General features: G+C 35.9%; 1 protein-coding gene across 2 annotated transcripts; it reads right to left on the reverse strand.

The window, feature by feature from the left end:
* Positions 1–668: 668 nt before the first annotated feature.
* Positions 669–24350, reverse strand: STXBP3 (syntaxin binding protein 3). Of its 2 annotated transcripts, none has more exons than XM_068690280.1 (19): positions 24204–24350; positions 20697–20746; positions 19010–19091; positions 16699–16775; positions 15985–16063; positions 13923–14023; positions 13163–13317; positions 11407–11497; positions 10689–10813; positions 9128–9232; positions 8551–8608; positions 8278–8343; positions 7782–7862; positions 6710–6848; positions 6004–6110; positions 5422–5520; positions 4425–4510; positions 3481–3629; positions 669–1340 (listed from the first exon to the last, which is right to left on the reverse strand). In XM_068690280.1, exons 1-19 carry the CDS (start codon positions 24244–24246, stop codon positions 1249–1251), a joined length of 1785 nt encoding a protein of 594 aa, XP_068546381.1. In that variant the 5' UTR covers positions 24247–24350; the 3' UTR covers positions 669–1248. The 2 variants fall into 2 exon arrangements, with proteins under 2 accessions (XP_068546381.1, XP_068546382.1); XM_068690281.1 differs by lacking the exon at positions 24204–24350 and adding an exon at positions 21795–23472.
* Positions 24351–24433: the final 83 nt, after the last annotated feature.

The raw sequence follows: 24433 nt of genomic DNA on the forward strand, positions 1-24433 counted from the left end.
AACCTGAGGGCAAAAAGAAGGAAAAGAAAACACATTTCTGCAAAACAGAAGATGAATACCTTACAGTTTGTAAAAATGGTAAATAAACAACTTGAGTAATCATGTTTTATGACATTTCTCTCAGATTTCTCTCACATACAATAAACTAGCATATCAAGGCACATCAACACAATATTATCCCTTTAAAGGGTTAATAAAAGTTTACGCTTAAATAACTAAGACAAATCTAATTATTAGCAGTATTACAGAACTAATATAATTTATTTGATCCACTTAATCACAAACTAATGTATTTCTTTCTTAATAAGTAACAAAAAAAAAAAAAAAAAAAAGAAATTCTCCTTGAATGCATTAGGTTTTGTTGTTTGGTTTGCTTTTTTCTTTTCATTACCAAGCCCTGCCAAAGATTTGGCTGCTTTCCCCTCTTCTTCTCTCACATCTTCCCCCCCCCTTCAAAAAAAAAAAAATTGAAGCTTACAATTTTGAAAATTACATGGGAGCTAGCAGAATACTATTATAGGCAATTCCATTTATAAAACAGGCGCACTACACAGACACAATCACAAGCAAGTCTGTAAAAAAAAAAAAAAAAAAAAAAAAAACTATTTTTGGAAATTTTTAGAGATAAGTATATGCTTACAGTGTACTTCAGTCCACAATTGACAGCATTTCTTTAATGTTATTTATTGAAATTAAGTGCTCAATATGTCTATGACTGGATTTCTACATTACCCACAACCACCCAGAAAAAATATTTTTTCATAATGACATGCATTTAAAGTTATTTTACAGAGAAATTAGAGACATTGCACTTTTTTGAAATATACATTATTTTTTTTTAACAAACTAGTATTTACAGCTTTCTTTTGAAGCCTCTCCCTCAGACCCTAGAGTCTTTAATTCAGTGATTTTTAGAAATAAACTATTATAGAAAGGTTTCACAGTTTTCAAAAACAATTGGAGTATACATATATATAATCATGATAACTTTTATCATAACTTGTTAGGGAAGAACATGCTCGTTTGAAAAGGCACTTACAGTGTACCACCGCCTATATTAAATACAACCTAGGAAACATGTTATTCTTTTTCCCTTTTCTCTGCCTTCTACTTCCCCCAAAAAGCAGCAACTTCAGATTTTAAATGACATTCCATTAGTCCCTGTAGTATTCCAGTACAGTATTTGCAAAAGTCAGTTGCATGAGAACGTGTACATACTATTTGTCTTTTCCTAACGCATCACCCTTTCTATTCATCCTTAACGCAGACCGTATCCTTGGGTTTAGTGAGGCTCTTTACTTCATCCAGTAGTCTTCTAGGTGTCAAAATGTGTGTAGAACCTGACAAAGCAAACAAATTTTTAGACTGATTAAGTTAATTGTTACACTTTGCAGTCATTAGAAGTATACACACACACACACACACACAGAAAAACAGTTCCAAATGTTTTCGTGTGTTACGTAAAGTTGTGTGTTACATAAAGCCCAACTGTCACGATTAGGAAGGCCTAAAAGGGAGGTGTCCACCTTCCACACACAGTGGACAACCAGGAAAAAAAAAACGGTTGTCTTTCTTGCTCTGCCCCTTGCCCCAGTTAAACAAAGGCTACAAGGATTTGGGGACCAGGAGAGAGTGGAGAAGCGAGGATGGGAGGGCAAAGACCACATCCCTAGTACTCTTACTTTGGACACCAGTTTCAAGTTCCTGCTCCATCTGGTTTGAAACACAGCCTTGAACTTTTCACTCCATAATTGTCCCAAGCTGCAATAAATCTGCCCATTCTGTGAAAGGGTGAGTTAATGACAGGCTTTATCCTAAAAATCAGGAAGTCATCTGCATTAAGGATTACCACAAACAGTTCTCCATACAAATAATGGTTAGAGAAAAAGTTATCTTTTACCAGCCAACATTTCCTAAAAATTTTCACAACAATTTCAAATTTGGAGCGGCCAAGAAAAAACATGCTTTTCCTCAAGAGCACACTACTATTACTTCTCTGATTCTCATGGAGTGTGATATAACTTCTGCCTTGAAGGGTCACCCTGCAGTTATAAAGGAAAATCTTAACCATTTAAGATCAGGGCAGTCTCAAACCTTGAGTTTTAGCAGTGTCAATCTGTACAGGTTAGTATTCCTTGAATTCTCAATTCAAAATTGAGTAATGTTTTCATCTTGTATGGAATGTTATCACCTTCCCTCAGAAAGCAGGATTACATGCAAAGCTACAAGAATCACTTCCAAATAAAAAAAGGAAGATGATGCTGAAGTTAGTGCCAGAAATTACAATGGAAGTGACCTATGCTAGATGCAATTTTGTAAACAAGTCTTAGATGAAGAAACAGCCTTGTCAAACTACATTCCTCTTGTCCTTGTCTTCCAATTGCAACTCAACACTGGTGTTAAACCTACCTCAATCACTACTAACAAGACCAGCAACCAAAAGAAAAAAAATACTAATGGCAGATTCTCATTCTCAGAATCAAGTTGTTACTGCTTTAGGGAAGAGTCTTATTTATTTAAGTGACAGTAGATAGGATTATTCTTGAGTGTCAAAAAGGATTTAAAGTTTAGTTGCCAAAACACAGGCATCTCAGGCAATTTAGGATGCTTTAGATGACTCCGCACCCAGACAGCAGTTGCCACTGCACATCAATACAGGTCTCTGGTAAGGTTCTAAATCTGGGATTTTTGTTTTGATATATCATGTACCCAAGGGTTTTAGCAATTAAATTTAAATAGCAATAAATGATTATCTGGAACACAGCAGATGATAGAAAAAGCATTTTCTGCCTCTAGGTATTAACTGAGGGATTATTACTCCTGCTAGTGATTCATGCATTTACACCGCAGAATCCTAAAAAGATTAGGGAGATCACTAATTTTCGCGGAAAAAGCTATTGAGCATGGTGTGTTTTGTTTATTTTTTCTGAAAGAAAAACAAAAACATGACAAGAACTACAAGATGTTGTAAAACAGACTTAGCTACACTTGAAAAAAACTTTTTTAAAAAATTAAGAAATAATTATTTCTCCTCCCTCCCACAAGAAGGGATTACTTTTGCACTATTCTACCAGCTTTCCTACTACTTACAAAATTAACCAGAATAATAATTGTAGCTGTAGGTAATTGTAGGTACAATAATTGTAGGTAAAGCACAGGCAGATGCACGAGTTTGTGAGGAGACAGTGTAATGCAAGGAAATATAGATCTATTTAATATTTTTTGTTATACATCAGACTACTTTAATAATACATTTTTCTGATTTAATTCATGATGATCCTTCTATGTTGAAAACTACAGAAGTAACTTCTCAGTTTGAACATCTGGTTTTAAAAGATACATTGACTGTAGTATTAGTTTACTGAACCAACGTTGAAAAAGAAAAAGATGCTTACATTTTTACAGAAACACATCTTTAGACTACATACTCTTGTTTAAAGTAAATCTCTACATATCACCCTGGTCCCAGGACAGACTTACCAATGATAACTTCACATGACTTGTGGGCTTGAGAAACTTCGTAAGCACTGCGCATCTCAGAATATGTAATTCCTCCAATCACAAATATAATCAGTCTTGCACTGCTCTTTCGCTCATCTTGATAACTAGCTTTAGTTTTCTGGCGAGCACTGCAAAATATTTCATAAGATGACATTTATATAGTTTTACGGATTAATTTTTGGTAAAAATGACACACTTAATGAGCAGTAATGGTTTCTGTCATGCAGTTCAAACAGCAAAAAAAAATCCAGTAACTAGAAGAGTTTCTAAGAAAACAAGTTAGTACATTACACAAACTACTCAGATATCCAAAGGGAAAATAAATACAAAGCAAAAATCTTGTTGTACGCAGCTTCTCTGTCAGGAAGCTTTGTTCTGCATGCTACCAATTACAGCAGAAGCTTTCAGAAGAGTTCATTTGAAAAAGCTAAAATCTCAAGTACTTCAGTGCCCATACACAAATAGAATATAACTAAAAATAGATATATTTAGCTGTTATCAAGTAAGATTCACATAGCTAGGAAAGATAAAAAATAAAACATACTTTTTCTAACATATATACTAATTGCAGATTCAAATTACCAGTATACTGACAACACATTCTTAAAACTACTTCACAGTAAAAAGCTCAGTTGTTTAAGCTTCTCATTCTAGGAATATGGAAATGCTATTTCTAAATTAGAAGCAAAAAGGAGATATTCTACACGAGCAGCCATGCAGGACTAGGAAGAGTTACTAAACTAACAATCCAGTTCAGGGTGGTTTAGTTGAGTTAAAAATTATGGTTTTACACCTCAACATTACATAACCATTTATAAATCATTTCACCACTTAGAAAGTGCACTTGTATAATGCTTAACAACACACGTGACAGAAGTACTGAGAAACAGGAACATCGCATCTCAAGATATTAACCACTTTACCTTACTGCTCCTGAACCATTCCAGGTAGGTGGACACTGGGAACAATAGGGCCAGTCTTTTGAATCTAGTTTGTTTTCTATAGCATCCTGAAGGGCAAAACAAAAACCCATTTTAAAGAACCATGGAGAACCAAAGCCCAACAAGCTTCAACTTCCAGTAAGGATGTCTACCTGACATTTAATGACAGCACATATGATTTCTTAGAACAACCAATGGCAACCAGCATTGCCAAAACAGTGTTCTTGCATACCAAAATGCTAGACCACATAATACTAGAAGTAATTATAAGACTTTCATACATCATAAGGAATGGAAGTACACATGCTTTCTTTCTCAAAAGGATAGTGATTTAACTGCTCAGATATCACTAGCAGTTTTTCATCTGCAACTACTCTAACTTAACTCATTTCTCTAGGGGACTATATGAGAAAAGTCATGGTCTCCTGAAGGCACATCCAGTTAGTGAATTAACAAAGTCAGCAAAACTCTGAAAATGTGTGCACTGAGTCAGACCAAAGACCCAGTAAGCCCACTATTGTCTGACATCACCAACAGACCGATGCTTAGGAGGAGATTTAAGAATAGAGCAGCAACTTCTGCCAAGTAAAATTTTCTGGCTTCTACCAATCTGCAACTTAGATTTGCATTACAGCTTGAAGACCTACTAGAAGAAAACAAAAATGACAAAGGAGGTAATATCCAGATCTTTAGATTACACTAAATATTACCAGTGACAGGGCAGGCAGCTCAAAACAAACATACAAATGTTCACTTTGGTTTGCTTTACTCTTAAGTCAACCTCCAGTAAGTAGCATTAACAATAAACAGCACTCTAATTGCCTATATTATAAACAGAATAGAATTGATTGTTTTACCAACAGAAGTATTAATAGTAGTAAGTTAAAATACTATAAAATTTCATAAGATGGAATACAATTGCACACTTGGATATATATTCCTGCACTGCACCATGAAATAATTACTTGTTCGAAATTACCTCCATAACATCTTTGATAACAGGCGTCCACCTAGAGAGCTGAAAAGTTTCTTCTAAAGAACGGTCCCTTCTAGTTTGTTTCTGTTGCTGAACAGCAGACTGAAAAGATTTTCAAAACCACAGATATATTATACAGTACTTTTGTTTTGTTTTGAAAATTTATTCCCAGTTCACAGCAGGTGGGAGAAAAAAATCAGTAAGAAATTTTAAAGAAATTATAATCAATTACAGTGATAGCATAGTATGATTGATAATCACTCCACAGGTATGATTACCTGTAGATTTCAGGATACACTAAGAAAACACCTTTCAGAGGCAAGGAACTGAGTAAGTTAGTGCTTCCCAAAACCAACCAGCTAGAGTCACCATCTGATGATGTTACAAGGGAACATTATAGACATCTCTTTGAGAAGTATTCAAGTTAATTGTTTAAAGGATTTCTCCTAGACACGTCATGACAATAGGAACGCCTAGTAATTGCCTGCTTCCAAAACAGAACCTGGTCAATATTGCTAAGAGTTGCTGAAAGAGCTGTAGACAAGTGCTTGGATGGTAGGAAATTTAAAAAAAAAAAAATCTTACTGAAGAGATAATAGGAACATCAAGGTATTTCCAGTTTCTTATCATATCACTATCACTTTCTATTTGTACATTCTGGATCAGCTTGTCCAAGTTCTCCTGGGTAGTTCCTTTGATATAAGAAAAACATACGACTTGGTTACCATGTGACTTCGTCAATGCAATGAGACCAATTTTGTCTCACATATTCTGGGCTGTTATTCTTTAGTCCAGGATTTATTTTTTTTTATTTGGTTGGCCAATACACTACTGTGTGTTTAACATAAGCAAATTTTTATGCTAAAATATAGGATTAACAGTCCATTTTTGAGAACAGAACTCAATATTGTTACAGATTCCTTAGACCCACGTTCTGATAGTTTCCTCCTTTTTTTAGTACAGATTTTCTCCCACTGACTTCGTTTTCAGGTTCCCTTAACAACTTCAACATTGTGTGAAAAGGAGAAAAATTCTTACAAACATTCAAGCACAGGAATGATGCTAAAAGAGGGTATGGATCCGCACTTCTACTGAACCTCTTGTTTCTGTATCAATACTATCTTTACTACCAAATCTGAGGGAAGACAAGTTACAGAGGACAGGCTGCTTCTCTTAAATTTGACCATCAACTAACACATATGCTTGAGTTAGTTAAAATATTGGACTCTTTCACAAAATTTGAGTTGAAGTCCATAGCACTGAGACAAAAAAACAGGGCAGTTTAACATACCATTTGTGCTGAAGATATACAGGAGAATAGCTCTAATTTTGTCATAGTTGTCATGATTTTTGTTGAGCAGAACTGGCAGGAGGACTCTCATCGAGTCTTTCACTTTTTGACCTTCTGCATCAGTTCCAAGAGCCAAGTCCTAAATTAAAAACGAAGTAAATCATTTCAGCAATTACCCATTTAAGAAAGTGTTTTGTTTGTTCTGAAATATATTTTTATGAAAATACAGGCTTCAAGAAAAAACGCTGCATAAATTTAAACTCCGTACGAAAAGTTTTAGACATAACTATTTCAATAGTGATGTGGTAATACTATATAATGCTTTTAGACATTTAATATTGTTTGAATACAGTTTGCAATGGACTTTGAAAAAGCTGCAATACAGTTTAGGTAAACAGATTCAAATTCTCATACAGATGTCTTTGATTGTCTTATAAGAGGAATAAACCAACAGCTCAAATACAAGCAGCTACAGTCTTTGTTGTATTGTTATTTTTGGACAACAGTTCTGTCAGATTTAAACTTCTAGCCTCAATCCAGGCTACAATAAAAACAGTTGTATCCCTCTCCCCGCCCAAAATAAAGATATTCTATACCTCAAAACTGTTATTAAATATTAATTCAGAAGTATTACTATATCCTGTGAAGTTCCCTAGAATTCATAATAATATGAATGTTGAACTTGAGATTAGTAGTACAACTGCAGTGTCTCACCCAAGCAGGTGCTTTTTCCAGACATTTAGAAAGGGCTTCCTTCAGCAGAAATAGTAAGGCAACTTCATAGATTTGAATTAAGAAAATTCAAAGATCATCTTTATACAGATCAGCCAAATTCAAAGAAAAAACAGAACTCTAATAAGAACTCTTAAATTGGCAGAGTAAGAGTCTTGTATATCTCACTTAGTTCCAATACTACTACCTCAAAAAGTGACTGCAAAGAAGGAAAAAAATGCAAGGGAGAGACTAGGTTTGTCAGTTAAAACTAAGCACCTATTCCTGCCAGCAAAAAAGTTGCATTTGCAGTAGTTTTGTGGGGTTGTTGTTTTTTTTTGTTTGTTTGTTTTAAACATACCTGTTCAGTTTTACAAAGCCTTTCTATATTAGGCTTGAACTTGCTCATGCAATCTTCTGCTAAGCTAAGGTGGACAACTTGCTGGAAGAAAAAAAAAATCAATTTTCATAGCTTGTTTTTTTATTTTATTTTAAACAGAGCAATCATTTTTATTGGTTACAAAACTCAGTCTTTCATCAATATTCAGAATCATCATGCATTTTCCACATTTTACCCTTCACTTAAAGATTGATCCCCCCAAATACTTTCTAGAACATTACTCTTACATCTTCAGCCCTTAAAGTACATACAGTTTACAGTTAAGTATTTTTATGTATTTAAATGAAACACCTGGAAACAAGTTTTCTTCTCAAAAATTTACAGTAGTTGAACATAAATTGTAGAAAAGTTATACAGCACGTTCAACGCAATAACAAGCGAATAAATCTAAACATCAACAACACAATTATAGCACAAATTATTTAGCATTGAGCCGTACTTACGAAATACCACTTACCCTACTAATCTCTTTACGATAGTGTGGCATCTTTTTCATCAATTGGGACAAACTGGATAATGATAACTGTGAAGAAACAATAGAAATTTATTTTTTCCCCCCAGTATTAGACACTGGTATTTCCCTTCCTGATGTAGCTCTGCATTTTCCAAACATTGCAATTGGTATAGGTTTGCACGTGTATATTTAGGTTTCTCTAGTAGATCCATGAATTACACAGATCTGACCATCTGAAAATTCCATTACCAGGAAAAACAGCACTAAACAACTTACTTTTCCTTCTGTTGCTTTCTTTTTTGATGAAACTTCTTTCAGCAGTTTTGGTATTTCCCTGCATAAAAATAATGAAATAAATAATGAATGCAACAGCATCACAGTTCTTAAAATCTTGAAGAGAACTAAGCAGAAGTAAGTTCTGAATGAAAGTAAAAGCTTCAAATACAGGTTTTCTACAGAGTAATAGGTGTTTTCTACAGCGTGTTTTTCAGCAGAGGAAACTGAAGTTAAACAATTTATTTTATGATATTTATCATGTCATTTGAGGCAATAACTTCTTGGTACTTGAAAAATCCATATGAATTTAAAAGATTTGAAGATATTTCCTAGGAAATTATTTTTCCTCAAGAACTGTAATGACTATTCACAAAATTGCATACCTTTATACATACATGTTATGATTCTCAAAGTATGTTTTCTTCCTGGCAACAACTATTCAACAGCTTAACGTGCATATGATAAGCTATTTTCATTATTCCCTATACACCTACTTCCTTGGCTGTTTGTGAGACATATACCCCTCAAAGAAACATTTATAACTTGTATTTAACAATTTGTTAATTGATTCACATACTCTATCACATCTGCAATATGCTTGTGCCGAATCTTCACCCAGAGCTCATCATCTTCCTCCAGAATTGCTTCCTTTTCCTTCCCAGCTGATGCATCTGTTTTGTACCTTCAAAAAGAAGATTTGAATGACAGGTTGTTTTGCTTTGTTTTTTCTTTCTAATAACTAGCTAGATTATTAATTCTTATCATTTAACCAACATACATGGTAGTAGAAGCAATGTACACAGGTTTTCATTTGCAAGTCCAGCTATGGTCTTACAGAGAACGCAATTTATGTAAGCTATATTCTAAGATTGCATCTTAGAATACACAAGGAGATGAATTTTCGAATGATTCTTAGGGGCAATTCCTTCTAGATATTCTTTTAAACCAGCAGTAACTCCAGTTTCAACCATATGTTTATATGCACCTCAACTTCTTTTTAGCTTCTAAAATAAATTTCCCTTCAGATTTAAATTGTGTGTGAAATAATATACATTGATATTGCAAAGCACAAATTTTTGTACCTACTTTAAAATATTCTATAACTCTGAGGGAAAAATCAAGATTCTTAGTCCCCAAATTAAATCCCATTCACACATAGAATAGACAAGGCATGACAAATTATTTCACATACACAAGTAACATGCTTCACAGCATTACAGACTATTACTTTCAACTATTACTTTTCTACTAACACAAATCAATCTACATAACAAAATAATCTTACTATATAACACTTCCAGTTACAGAAACTCACAGATAGGGTGTGAAGCCAGAATGTAGAAAAATAGAAAAAAAAACAAGATTAATTGTGAAAGCTGGATCATGACTCTACTTAGAAAACATACTCTGCTATGTTCCCATACCCAACAAATTTCAGATTTGCAAAATTCTACGTTATATGAAAATACTCAGTATTTCCAATGAGCATTCCTGTTTGACTATAGCAAATCAGGTCAAATTGCCTCATTGTTCCAAGAAGCAGTCATCAAAAAGAAAAGTCTTACCAAAATCTTTGGTGTCAGAACAATCCAACAGCAAAGTACCATACTCAAACAAAGTCGTTATTACAATTAGTGATAAAACAACACATACAAACTGAGCACAGCTTACCTAAATGTCTATTTGGGGTAGAAACACGTAAGTTTACAGCAACCACACAAACTAAATGATGAACTCTAAAAGTCTTATGGAAAAAAAAAAGCTTTTTCTCCAGAATTATTATCCTATTAGTGGTCTTGTTTATCTTACCAGAAGCCAGGAATCTGAATGTGCCCTACCAATGCCTTGATACAAGTCTAGCACAAAGGTTGAAAACATTAGAAATAGAGATTACTTAAGCAGGCAAGTAAGAATAAGGTGTCAAATTTAGCAAAAACATTAATTAGTCCCCACCTAATCTCAACTAAATGAGGAAGTTAATTAAAAAAAATGTGCAAATTCAAGAGGAAAGACTAATAACTAAAGCAACTCTTACATATTAAAAGCACCTTAAAAACACCTATAGTGCAATTCAGCTCAACAATTCTGTATATATTATCAAGAATAAAGTGTTTAGATTAAAAAGAAAAAGTACTTGCTTGTAAGTATCATTTTCAATTGGTAGCAGATCATATGCCATTGCCTGGAACGTGAGTTCATGAAGTACAGTTGATACTGGGTCAAAGCCACGATCAATTATTATTAATTGTGAGTGGGTTTTAGCCTAGAAATCCATCAAATAAATGTAAAGATAAGATGCACAGTACAAACCCAACGCATCTTAAATCTATTTACAGTAAATTACATTGCTGTACACGTTCTTGGAATAAAACCTATCCTATTCCTTGAGGAATTCTCCATAACTGAAAAAAATGGGGTCCAAATGGTTATCAACAAAAACAGAAACAAATATTTAAATGATAATCAGAACACAATGCTTTTAAATAGTAATCCTAACGCAATGCTCTTAGGACAACTGCATTACATTCACCTAACCTAATCAAAAGAAAATAAAAATGCTTAAAAAACAAAAGCTTTTAAGGCCTCTCATTATCTATTCATAAATCTGTAAATTGCTTTTATTTCAGAGTAGATTATCTACACTGTGCTGCAATACATCAAAAAAAGATCTGCCCTAAGGCCTCCAAACATTCAGCTCAAAGTTCTATTTTGGGCTTTAGTGCAGTAGCATCAGATACATTTATTTCTGTAGCAGAGTGGAACATCACTAAGTCAAATCCTTTACCCCATACTTTTGTGTTTAGGCTGCTGCCCATGATGTAGCAAAAAAAGCAAATGTTTTAGTTCATTTTCTACCTTTATTTGGCTTTTCTCATCAGTTTTGTAGTAGTCTTCAAGATGTTTTTCAACAAGGTGTGCAAGTTTGCTAGCATTATCTGATGGCGTGCTGGGAAAAAAGGAAATGAACACAATTTTTAATCGAAAAATTAAAATGCTACCTTTAAAACAAGGATCTCCTTAGACCAATTCCCTGGTTTTACATGCAGTTTCAGTACACCATTCTAAGTATTCCCATTATGTTTTCATTCCGATATTATAATTCCACTCTTTTCATGTTTCAGGTACTTCAGACAGTAGGAGCAGTGTTAGTCAGAAGATGGACATAAACTGTCCTATTACCTAGTACCAAAAATTCTCAGGGACACACACACTTTTGTCCCAAACCACCACCCGGTCAAGAGCCTGAAGCTACTGTTTTAATAGCCCACCATTACCTTTGCCTACTTTCCAAATTATTTTTCTTACAGGAATGTTACAGCCAGCTTGACTAATGTTTTAAGGCAAAACCCAATTTAGGAAGTGCACATTATTACCTCTAGCAATGCCCACAGCCCCCAGGCTTTTCAGATAAGTGTAGACATGCAAAGGAACAAGTCATCTGCAAAGCCAGATGGTACTGTGGCCTAGGCAGGGCACTGCTCATAGTAGACATTAAGACACTCTTCAGAACATCATGAGGAGAAAAGTCTGACTGCTAAACTTTCTGGCAGCTACACATTTAAATTAACACCTGGAAAAGATATCTAAGATTTTTTTTTTTTTTAATCACTTATTTCTTTGCTTCCAATATACCACAAAAATCTTTTATAACTAGCAAAGAGAGATAAGAGTTACATTTTTCCACTAAAAGAAACTTGAGTCTAATTTTAGAAGTGGAAGTGGCAATTCAGGAAAGCACAAGACTAAGTCCCTGATGAATAGTCTCTACGCAGAAATCCTAAAATTTTTGGTGCATGAAGCTTATCACAGATGACTATCAAATCAACAAGCAAATACAACACATGCAGTTCAAACTAGGGTAGGTCCGATACACCTTGGATATGCCTTACTGCAACACATGACACATATGTATATATTTCAAATCATGACTTTTCCCAAAAATTTAAGGTCACAGAATAAATCTGTGGTCAAATCTCAAAAAAGTTTCATATCCTTTTGGAAAAGGAAAACAGAACAGAAGAAAAACAAGGAAACACACCCACAGTCGAGCAATTATTGTTTCATTACTCTCATTAAAAATATTAGAATGCCATTTTTGGGTGTAATTTCAGATGCTTACTCTGATTTCAAAGCTACTACCCTGTACTCTATCAAAGCTCAACAAAAGTATTCTCAATTTCTGTACTATGAAGAAATTCAGAAAAAGCATTATCGTCTCTCCTGATCTCATCTGCCTCAGCAATTTATTAATTCCCTGATCTTAACTGGAGCTACAAAGCTCCCAACAGCAGCATTTCTGTTAGAGGACTCAGTAGGCATACTGTGTAATGGATGGCAGCATGTTAGCATCACCCTATAGCCCAAACATGAAATACAAGCAATTCACAACAGAATTTAATAAGGTAAGCACTGGTATGTGAATACACACAAAGGAAGAATCCACTGTTTCACATACACTTTATGAATTCCTACCTTTCTGTAATTAGAGTTGTGGATTATAAATCAATTAATTCACAATAAAAGAAACAATTCTACAGCTTCAAGCTATTATAAACAATGTGGCAAGTCCCAAAAGTGAAAGCAGCTATACAAACCACTATTTTTGCCCCACCTTTTACATCGTACTCCTGGATTCTCTTCTAGTGTGGCACACAGAGTAACAATTTGTTCAGCCATTGTTTCCATTACAGCATCTTTATCCTTTGTCTTTTCCAGAGTTGGACTATAACAGCGGTAGAATGCATCTGGGACATTGAGAGTAAATACCTAGGTAAAGTACAACCAAGAAAAGAAAATGGCATAAATCATACATTTCCAAAGCATCTGTTAAACTGCAGGATTCACTAAAAACTTATGTAATAATTATGTAATAAATAATAATAGCAAAGCAACCAAATCCACAGTGATGGCTTCTCAAACTAAATAATAATAATAAAAAAAAAATGCGGCCCTATCTGCTATTCTAGTTTCCACTGAGCAATTAGCTCTGGAATTTTACCTATTCCTACTCCTACATGTCAACCTACCTAAGTCTGTCAAAATACCGAAACTTACTGCTTCAAGACAAACAGGAATACCTACCTTCTCTTAAGGAACAGATTCCTTCTATTTCCTTTCTACTACAGCTCTCTACCACAACTGACTGAGTCTTGCTAAGAGATCAGACACAACCAGTAAATGCTCTTCCAGCACGGGAGCATTTGTTTTCAACAGAAAAATACAGGAATGCCCTGGAAATACATCAAAGTGGTAACCAGTCTCACAGTTTGCCAATAAAAGAATAGAAGAGGTACTTTATGTGATCATTTTCTAGTACATCAACAACAGTCATATAGATTTAAAGTGCTGTTGAGATAAAGAATGAAACTTACCTGAGACTCATATGGGAAGAAGGAAATGTTGATCTCCTTGCATCTCCTTATTGATTTGGAGCAGGAAGACTTAATTTTATTGAAGAGGTTATCAGGACAAACTATGGAAAGAAGATACTACACTAAAAATCTTTTGGGCATATTCCAGCAATTACTTATGTCATTTATAAACTTACAACCTTAAAAACCTCTAACATTACTTTTTTTTTTTTTGTTTTCCAAAAATGAGCATTTGCAATTATTTATGTGCTTTTAGTATGACTTCCCTGTAGGTTGAGTTCTGATCCCACGGCTTTCATGAAATGGATCAGTTTACCACACCATTCAATTATTCTCCTTTCAAAGCAATACTAATTAAGAGCCAGTTATCAGTAACGTAACAAAGTTGCCAAAACTTCCTGAAGTGAAAGAAAATACACAATCAGTATCTTGTATAGATCTCTTTTTAAAGATGCATTGCTGATCATTTTTACTAGGTTTTAGCAGGTGAGTTTGTATAATAATTTTTAGTAGTGTACAGCAGTGAAGGATATCAACTATAATAAAGCAAAAATTTCTACTGTTTTCTTTTTTTTTCTATATAGGAGAGAGAAAACATTTCCCATGCTACAAAAAAAAAAAAAAAGTTAAAGGAAGAAGTACTGTGTAGATATCAAGTATAAAAACAGAAATATAGCATTCAATTACAGATTTCACATGTTCCGCCAATTCACAGGCTACATTGGATCACAGTCTAGAAACTGAACTAAAAACCACCACCACTTTGATGACAAATTCTACATAGACTTTAAAGTGACCATAGAAAGTATTTCTCTCTCTCAGAGAAATTTTGGCAAATACTCATGGTGAAAGCTTGCAACATGAGAATACACAGGAGTATTTTTTCAGGAGTACCAAAAACTGCTGCATTAGCAGCAAATGAAACAAGCTGGGAGATGTTGCTATGAATTTGATAACTTCTCTGAGAAAACACAGTTCCTTGAAAAAGCAACTAACAATACCAACCTGAAACACCTAAAAACTTAACTGCTGGAAACAAGACTAATTCATGAAATAAATGGTTTTGTAAATCTGAAAGTGATTTGAGTGTAAAACAGAGACAAAGAATTACTAGCCTTTACTAAGTTCCTGTCACTGACAGCCAGACAGAAGCAGACCCACAGGAGTGGCTTGTCAGGCACAAAGAACAGTCTTCCCAGAAATACTCAATAGAAAGGGAACTTCACCGGATAAGCTTGAATAGTTTCCAACTGCAACTTTAATGATGGAAATCTGACAAACACCTTAAAGAAACACCACAGAAATTCTTTCATTTCACTCTAAATTGCTACACACGATATAGAGTGAAAGGGTATGATTCAAACACCAAAACATAGTTGAGATTTGTAGTAACAAAAACCCAACCAAAGAACTACATTTGAATTTTGGTTCAGGAGCTTTTTTTTTCCCTATGAGCTAGATTGAGGTGGCAAAGCAACTCCAAAGTAGCAGACACACATACATCATCCACAACACCTATAGAAACTGCCACAATTCAGCAGCACATTTTGTTTCTTTACTTTCTCCCCTCCCTCTGTGCCATTTTAGTCACAGAGAGTGACAGTGGAAGAACACACAATCACATTAATCACTTGGTAGGTACCAAGGCAGATGCCTTGCATCACCCATGCAAGGGCTACATAGGCACCATATTCGCTTTTCAGTTGCGCACAAAAAAATGCTGGCTCACAAGTAGCAGTGAGCCTTCTCTCCTACATGAGAAGGAACTATCTACAATAAAAAAAAATATAAAACATCATTCTTGCAGCAAAGCAAATCGTCGTGCATTTATATTTTTAAATAGTTTTATTTATATGAGGTACATAGTTTTACTTGATTTGTGGAATGACTGAGCATTGCCACACGAGCAAGTTCTGGCAGCCAAAGGACAGTTGATGACTGGAGTCTCAAAACCTCTCTAGAGAAACAGGACCCAAATATTAATGCATTAACCTACAGAAAAGACAGACAAGAGGCTTATTTACTACAACAAAGTCAGACTACAACATAAAAGCTTACTTACAGTCAGTGAAATACACATATGCTGCCTTGTATCTGCTTGATGATCTGCTGATGAAGTCATCAATAAGTCCATCTACAGACTTGTGGGGGAAGAAAAATATCACTGTAGTATTTTGCCCTTCCTCAAGTACCAAAGCTTCTCCCCCTACCCTTTTAGTTACCCAGTCTAACTAAAGAATGCTGCAAATCAGCACAAAATACTTTAGATTTTTTTTATTATTATTATTCAAAAGCAACATTAATAAGCAGTTACAGAAAGTCACTCCTGACTGACTTTCCATACCCCTCTGCCAAGATTACTTTGGGAACCCAAGCAGGATACTCATTTTCTACCTGTCACACTGCTGAGATTTGTTCTCTTATGAAGTTTTAGGAAGTAGCTGTAACCTCTTACTAGAGCCATCACTTTGAATTCCATTCTTTAGTGTATTGCATTATTTGCTGCATTGTGTCTGTCAGTGAGGTTACCAAAATCTACACAACGAAACATTGTCTCCCTTGATCAAAAGCTACACACCTGCAACTCAATCAGTGGTGACAATGCACTGCCTTTTCACTAGGGCAAGTTAAGCATGACACAGAGCAGCATCACACAAATATAAAAAAACAACAATGCATAGTCATAATCAGTACATCAATACTCAAAAAAAGATCGCTTTTTCAGTCTGAAAGATTTTGCAGTACTTTTTTCTGTAAAAAAAAAAAAAATACGCACCTTTTTGGTTGGAGTTATGAAATATATTGCTTTCATGTGTGGAACAGGCTCCCGGTTTTTATACACGTTCTCCACCACTACAAAGTAAAAAAAAATAATACTTGAAATTAAGAGCTTTATGCTTTCATAATAGACAAATATTTTAGTATAGACAATAAAATTAAGACTAATGAAGTTGTCCTCAAAATTACTGCCAAGCATTTTTTTTTTTTTTTTTTTTTTTTTTTTTAACTTATTTATTACATTAAATAGAACAAATTACCAGAAGACTTTTGCAGCCTGCACCCTTGTGTCTACTTAAGTTTTACATCCAGATTTTCCTGGATATTCTATACAATGTTTGCCCTCACACAGAAACTTAGGGCAATACAAAGATGCTCAAGCTATGAGGCCCAGTATGAAATATCTTACAAGAGGACTGCAAGATTATTCTTTTTCCAGTACACTGAAGTAGAGGGAGAATGAAAACATGGAGGGCAACATTTTGGACTCTAATCCTCTATTGTCTTTTGTTCACCCTTTTCCTGTGTACTTATTCTGTTTCAATATAATAGCAGGCACAAATTAGATGTTTTCAACAAATCAGCAGCTTCATTCATCTCTTGCTTTTCTCTGTTTATTAAGGTCATTACTGTACACAGTGGTACAATACATTAGATCAAGAATGCAGAATGATTCATGATGCTCAGTAATTTTGAGGGGGAGAAAAGAGCAGGATAAATAATGTCAGATGTGGAAAGACAGGTTCTTTTCAACACTGTGTTCACTGAAAGGGAAAGACCTCGTATTGATGAATAGAATGCATACTTACTGTTTTTTTCTCACAAAGGATGGATAAGTGGTACTAATCATGATCAAAGTACATAGGAAAAAATCAGTGCGTACAGCTCTGCTATCATTCTTCCTAAAGAATCATGTTATACAGAATATTCAGAACATGTAAACGCGTTGTAAAAGATAACACTGAGCAAATTTTCATAGCTTCAGGTTATAAATTGAAAGCCTAATCATGTAATCTCTTCTTTAAGCAATCTTGCTACTTATGTGAAAAAAGCTAATTCTCAATGTCGCCTCACCCTCTTACAGAAGTATTTCTAAAAATCTAGAACTAGAGGCAATGAAATAAAAAAAAATCAGTAATTTAGTTTATCTGTTTCAATTTCAAAAGTAAGTTCGGCACAATGATATACTAATAAGCATTACAGAATGGCCAATAAAAAATTGACAAGTGGCTTATGGTAGGAAAAACATCTGTTAGTTTTTATTTTTTTAAACTGTTCACTAGAGGAAAAACGCTTTCATAAAATGTGCAGAAAAACAAAGCCTAATATAATCAGGCATACCAGATCTGTTTACCAGATCTATCACAATCTGTCTCTTATTCACTTCTAACAGCAGCTAACACCAAGCATCAAGGAACATCAAAGACACTCCAGAATATGTGAGAAAAACATATCCACTAGAAACTACTTACAAGCTACTGAGAAAAGTGACAACCTGATTACTTTACCTAGAAGAAAACTATACGTAGCATGAACAGTGATCATTGATATCACCTAGTTTCAAGCATTTTTTCCTGTTTTTTTTTTTTGTTGTTGTTGTTTTCCCAGTAAAAGTTATCTTGTTTTGAAAATAGGCCAGAATATTTCCACACAACACAACTCAAACTTAAATTTTTGTATCCCATTCATTTGCTTGCAACCACCCCTCATCAGTTTTCTGTTGTTGCCTGTTGTTTTCATTTTGTCTTCAGCACTTACTTTTCCATACCCTTCTATACCCATACCCCAATTCTGCTGCTCATGAGCATACATGCATTCAAAGCAGTGGGTATTAGTCACTTGCAGAACACATTAAGAAAGTTATAGAGAGCAGTTTGCCTATTCTTTTAATTGAACTTTAGTAAAAACATAATTCTTTACTATGCTCCTGTATTCACTTCAGCTCACAGGTAACATCCTCAAAAAATTCAGTGTCATGGATAATTCATTTACCACATCCAGGACATCAGGAAAACAAAACAAAAACAACAAAAAACAACCACCAACACCCTTAAAGCAATCTTTTGCAGTAAGACAGGAAAAAAATAGCTTCCGAGCACAGAAATGTTTAATTTTCTATTCAAATAATGAAATTGCAATTGGTTGGTTATTATAAAAGCCAGTTTTCTAGTCTAATACACCATGGTAATTTGGCTGTTGAAGACAAGAAAAAATAAAGTTTTATGTGAGGGTACCATCAACTTTATCCTTTGCTTCCTTTTTTTAAAAAAAGACATAATAACGTGTATATTGAGAAGAGCTGTGCTTACCTGTGATACCCTCTGCCAGCAGATCAGTCATCTTACAGCAGAGTGACAGTAATTTAGTAGTATAGTCATCTAAAAGAATTATCTAAATACATAAAACATCGATTAGATAAATTAATCAGCTATAATAAAACCGTATTATTTCCTGAATAACTTGCTGTGAAAATTTGACACTGAAATCCACTTCTTTACTCTGTATCTTTCATTACCTGTATATAGCAGCTGTAGGAAGAGGAAGAAATTCATCTCCAGTAACATCAGAAGGATGCTACGTATAGCATTTCAGAAGACAAACTGCATCTTAAGTACCTTGGTACCTTGTCCCCTCGTCTCAAAACTTTCACTTGGACACAAGTCTTGAGTTCTGCCTAACTTACACTACGGCCTTAGGTGTATCTGTTCTTAGTCTAAAAACAGTTTGACAGCTTAAGCAGCTGTTCTCTCCTCCCATCCCACCCGTCCAGTTCCAATATATTTTATGAGATAATAATTTCTCTTAACTAACCAAGTCTCCTTCCTTTCACACTCTTCCAGTGATCAAGCTCTCTCACCCTTCCTGACCATCTCTGTATATCTTCCTGTGCTTACATCAGTCTTGAGCCATTTACAATAAAATGCAAGACCTCGCTGGTATATTGTATCACTGCTTAAGTACTTTCTCTTGTCTTCACTTCTCCACAGCTCAGAAGACAGATGTGAATTTGAAATATTTCATTATAAAAAAAAAAAATCAGTCAAAATGAAGTCAAACTAATTGGCATAATTTTAGTCCCGAGAGGAAAAAATATGACAATGGATTTCAGACACAAAGTCAGCTGCAAAAAAAAAAAAAAAAAAGAACAGTCTGTTTGCATTTCTTCCCAAAATAAAGGGATCAGTAACAATTGGCTTAAACTACAACAACAAAAAATACTAGCTAGAAAAAAAGGAAACATAGACGTAAGAATATATCATGTACTGAAAAAAACAGAACATAAAATCAGGAGCTCTCCTTTAAACAAAATTTTCAAGAATGACAAATAATAATTAGATGATTAATATGGTCAAGTGCCTTTCAAAGGCAATCTACAGAACCCCAGGAATCTGTGGGCTGCTTGAGGGCATCAGCTGAAAAGTAATTCAGAAAAACAAGGCAACAGTCAGCAGACTACGGGACAAGAGGGAGTAAGAAATAGGTCATACTTGTTCTGGAAGATATATAGAAATTACAGATCAAAAAAAAAAAAAAACAATGGAACACTTAAATAGATGATTTTCTCAGAGCCATTTCAGCTGCACTTTCCTATTATTTTTATTACTGTTGATGTTATCACTGAAAACAGCAAACATTGGTGGAGCTGGAGTCTGGAGCAAAGTCTGTCTCATACTGTTGAATCCTGCTCCACACATACCATACAGCAATATTATTTTCTCCTGGCCACCACTGCAGTTAAGGCAGAAACGTGGAGTTCTGGAGAACTGAATAAAGTGCAAGTCATTCAGAAGAAAAGTGAAGATAAACAGGAAGAATTTCTAAATTTAGCAAAAAAAAGAATTGAGACAACTGCCATTTGTTCTTCCTTTGCTAACCCTTACGTTTTTCTTCGTGTGTTACACAGACCCAACTTAACAGAACTAAAATTCCACTATTTGGAAAGCAAACAACATTAAGAAAAAATAGCCATTAAATGGTATTTATACAAAACTATACCTTCCATTCATCCTCTTTCCTGCAGTCATCAAATATTGCTGATTTCAGCTCTGTAAGAAGGAAGAGATGTTACCAATTAGAAGAATCAAATTGTTCTAAAAAATACTAATTTTTGCTAATGTAGAGAATCTCCATAAAATCAATCTAAACGGTCATAGGCCTGTAAATATTTCATTTTGTCTTTTTTTCTTTATTTAGTGGAACGGTTTAGTTCAATAAAACAGATTGCACACATGCAAAAATCAAAGTTACTCTTCAAGAAATGATAGTTACACCAACACAGTTAAACCTGTTTTCCAATATGTGTACACTTCACATGTCCTTGCTTTCTCTAGAATTCCAGAAAAAAAAAAAATACCAGTTTAATCAGGAAATAAAAGTTACCTTAAAACAGGTATCCATTAACTTTTCCTGCTATTACAACTTTGGGAGAAATGTCAATTATAAATCATGTATAGGATTCAGCACTAAGAGTTATGTCCCACAGCCATTACAGATCACCAGAACTACGAGCTGCAGCTTTCCAGAGCACGGTCCTCACTCTAGTGCAAATCTGACCATGGCAGTAGTATTTACAAATTACAAGTCAGAAAATTTGGAGAACTGATGAGCCAATACTTTTATAAACACAACCATAAAGAAGCCTTCCCAAAGAACAGAATTTCAGATGAAGCTGTGAACTATGGCTGTCATCAGTTAGGCCTTTTTCCCAAGTCCAAATATAAAAGGCTAACAGAGTTCTAAAATACAGACTAACAAAATCGACACACATTTTGTGATTCCTGCCAAGTGAGACAATCACAAAGAGCTCCAGAATAGTAGCTGCACATACAGCAAAGTCCATCTACTTCTTAAGTTTTTGTAAATATTGAGATCTTCATTTACATTCAAGGTCCTTTGGCATGATACTATCTACACCCAAGATACCCAAAACTAATACCCGAGGCCATTGTGTAATACAGGAACATTTTTTCCTGTCCCTTTTACACTTTGTACATTTGTTGCATTTTCTTCTGTGTTTCTACACAAGTTATAATAAAAAAACCTTTAGATTCATGAAAGTTTATTAGCCTTAGTATTTTCTGAAAACACTCTTACCAGACTTAGTCTTTAGCATTACAGAGATCTTTTTAATACTTGGACTCAGAGTCCCATCCAAAATCTCAAGTATACTGTTTCCTACATTTTCACTTGCTTGCCTATAAAATAATCCAAAACACAGAAATGCATAATCCAGTTGTCTCAAACTTACTCAAACTTATCAAAAAATCAAAAAAAGTCAGCTTTCTCCCACTGTGAAAGATAAATACATTATTCCAAGCTACCAGTTTCCCAAATGCGGCATATTTTCCAACTGCTATTTATTTTATCCCCAACCTGCAACTACTTTACTCAAATAACTGGAACACCAAAGAAACTATACTGATTTACAGGATCTCAAAGTCATCTCATTTGCCTCCAGTAAGTATTCTGAAGGCAACAAAAACTACATAAGGCCATGCATAAGTAGTGCTCCATTCTCATCTATGGTGTCATTTCCTTAGTTCCTGTAAAAGTTTCACACTTAGCTACCTCTTCCACTTCTGGCTTCTCCAAAAACATTCAATTAAGTAAAAGAAAAATGCCTTAAACTAAGAGGATCAAGAAGTAAAAGACTAGACACAACCCGGACAGATCATCTGACTGCTAAACTGCCATATGGCAAATAAAGCCAAACACAAACAAAAATAGCAACCCACGCCTTGGCAAAGCCAATGACCCATTCATGCTGTACTTCCTTAAAGTACTACAACTGCGGCTTTCACCAGAAGCAAGTGCCAGAGAAAGCAAAGCTGAAAAAAAAAAAATGCTGAATCATAAAAATATTCATGGCTAGGTTAAAATGTTACTATACAAATCTAGAACACATTTTAAAACTGTTACAAGTTTTTAATGACAGAATTGCTTAGGGAAAATAACCTTATTTACAGATACTGCATCTGTGTGTGTGTGTGTATCTGGTTAGTTTTCTAACTTCATTCAAAAAAAACTAATGTCTTCCAAATATAAGTAGCTTTCTTTTTATCTCCCTCCCTCTTTTTTCTCTGTAAACTTTGGTAACTTTTTCCACATGCTTCTGCTTAGATTTCACCTCAAAGTGCACCTTACAGAAATATGCGTTCCCAAGGAACAAAGACTCTTAATAGCACCATGCCGCAGCATAGATAAAACACTCATTATTTTTTTTCCTATTCACGGAACAGGAATAAGATATGCATTGTTAACAATGTGCCACATGAAATGTCAGCATTACTGATGGATTATTTCCAGACAAACCAGCGTTAAAAACATTTCGCGGAAATATTACAAAGCTGCCACTTCTGGCCTTGAATTACCCATAAACAAAATGCCAATTCACTAAAAACACCTGAAACTTGTTCACCAATTTCAGAATTGTTGTGGTCTTGAGAAGACAACAGTAACTAGCTATCTAACAATTATTTTCAAAGGAAACTTGACTTTTACTAAATGTTCTATTATTAAGCCATGAAGCAGTGCTAATCTTTTTCCTCCTTCAGTCTCGTCCACACCAGCAATGCCACTTTCCCAAGTTCGTGTGTGCCCTGATAACACACCAGCACTTTGATCAGGTTCCCTCGTCATGAGGCCCAGCTCTTCTCTAAACACCTCAGCATCCCCCAGAAGAAAATCTCAAGAAAATGTCACAGTCAAAGGCACAAATAACTTGGAGCAACCCAGGAGAATGAAAGCAGCAAAAGAGGGGATTTCTGAAGCTCAAACGCTAAATAAATGCCTCTATTTACAGCAGCTAGGATATTTATGTCGGTAATTTACACACTGAGTGCTCCAAAAACGTGCCCCTTTCCTCTTTCCCCCCTTTTTCTCTTCCTTCATTCCCTGCCAGCAGCCAGCCCCCGGAGCTCGCAGGTGGCAGCAGAAGGCAGGGCGGCCACAGGCCCTTCCCTGTCAGCCAGGGTCGGCCGCTCACCGGGCTGCCCGAGCAGCCCCAAACCACCTCAGCCTGGCGTGGGGCCGCTGCCCGCCCCTCCCGAGGCTGGTTGGAGGCTCCCTGAGGCACTGCCAGCCCGCCTCCTCCAGCCAAACACCCGGCCGCCACCGCTCGGCGTTTTGGGAGCGACACCGGCAGAACCTGCTCCCGAGCACGGCCATAAAACCCTGCAGCTCACTAATAAAAATACCTCCAGTGTTGTTTATTATTATTATTATTTGTATTTAGTTTTACTTCCGAACCCTGCCAGGCGCACGCTGCCGCTCGCTGACGGGCTCGGCTCCCCCGGCAGCTCCGAGGGACCGGGAGCCCCCCAGCGGGACCCCTGAGGCGCTGACTCCCCTTCCCCTCCCCGGGAGCAGGCAGGGCTACCCCGACCCGTGTCCCACCCAGCCTCGGAAGGAGGCAGAGCCGTAATCCCAAAGCCGTGGCAGCGCAGTCCCCTCGGACGGCAGCCCCCGCGGCTCCCTCACGGCGGCAGCGAGCCGCGCACTCACTCTGCCACACCAGGCTCTTCAGCCCCCGCACCGCCGGCGCCATCTTGTCCGCGCTGCCGGTCCTGCCCTGCCCTTCTCCCCTTCTTCCCTTCTCCTCCTTCCCTTCCCTTCCTTCCCTTCCGCCGCCCCGGCCCGGCCCCACCGCGCCCCTTTCTGAGGCGGCCCCGGCCGGCCAGAGCCCTGCCCGCCCCACCGCAGCCGCTGTGGGGCACCGCGGGTCCCCCGTGCTC

The sequence above is a fragment of the Anas acuta genome, chromosome 8 (genome assembly GCF_963932015.1).
Source record: "Anas acuta chromosome 8, bAnaAcu1.1, whole genome shotgun sequence".
NCBI classification, from domain to species: domain Eukaryota; kingdom Metazoa; phylum Chordata; class Aves; order Anseriformes; family Anatidae; genus Anas; species Anas acuta.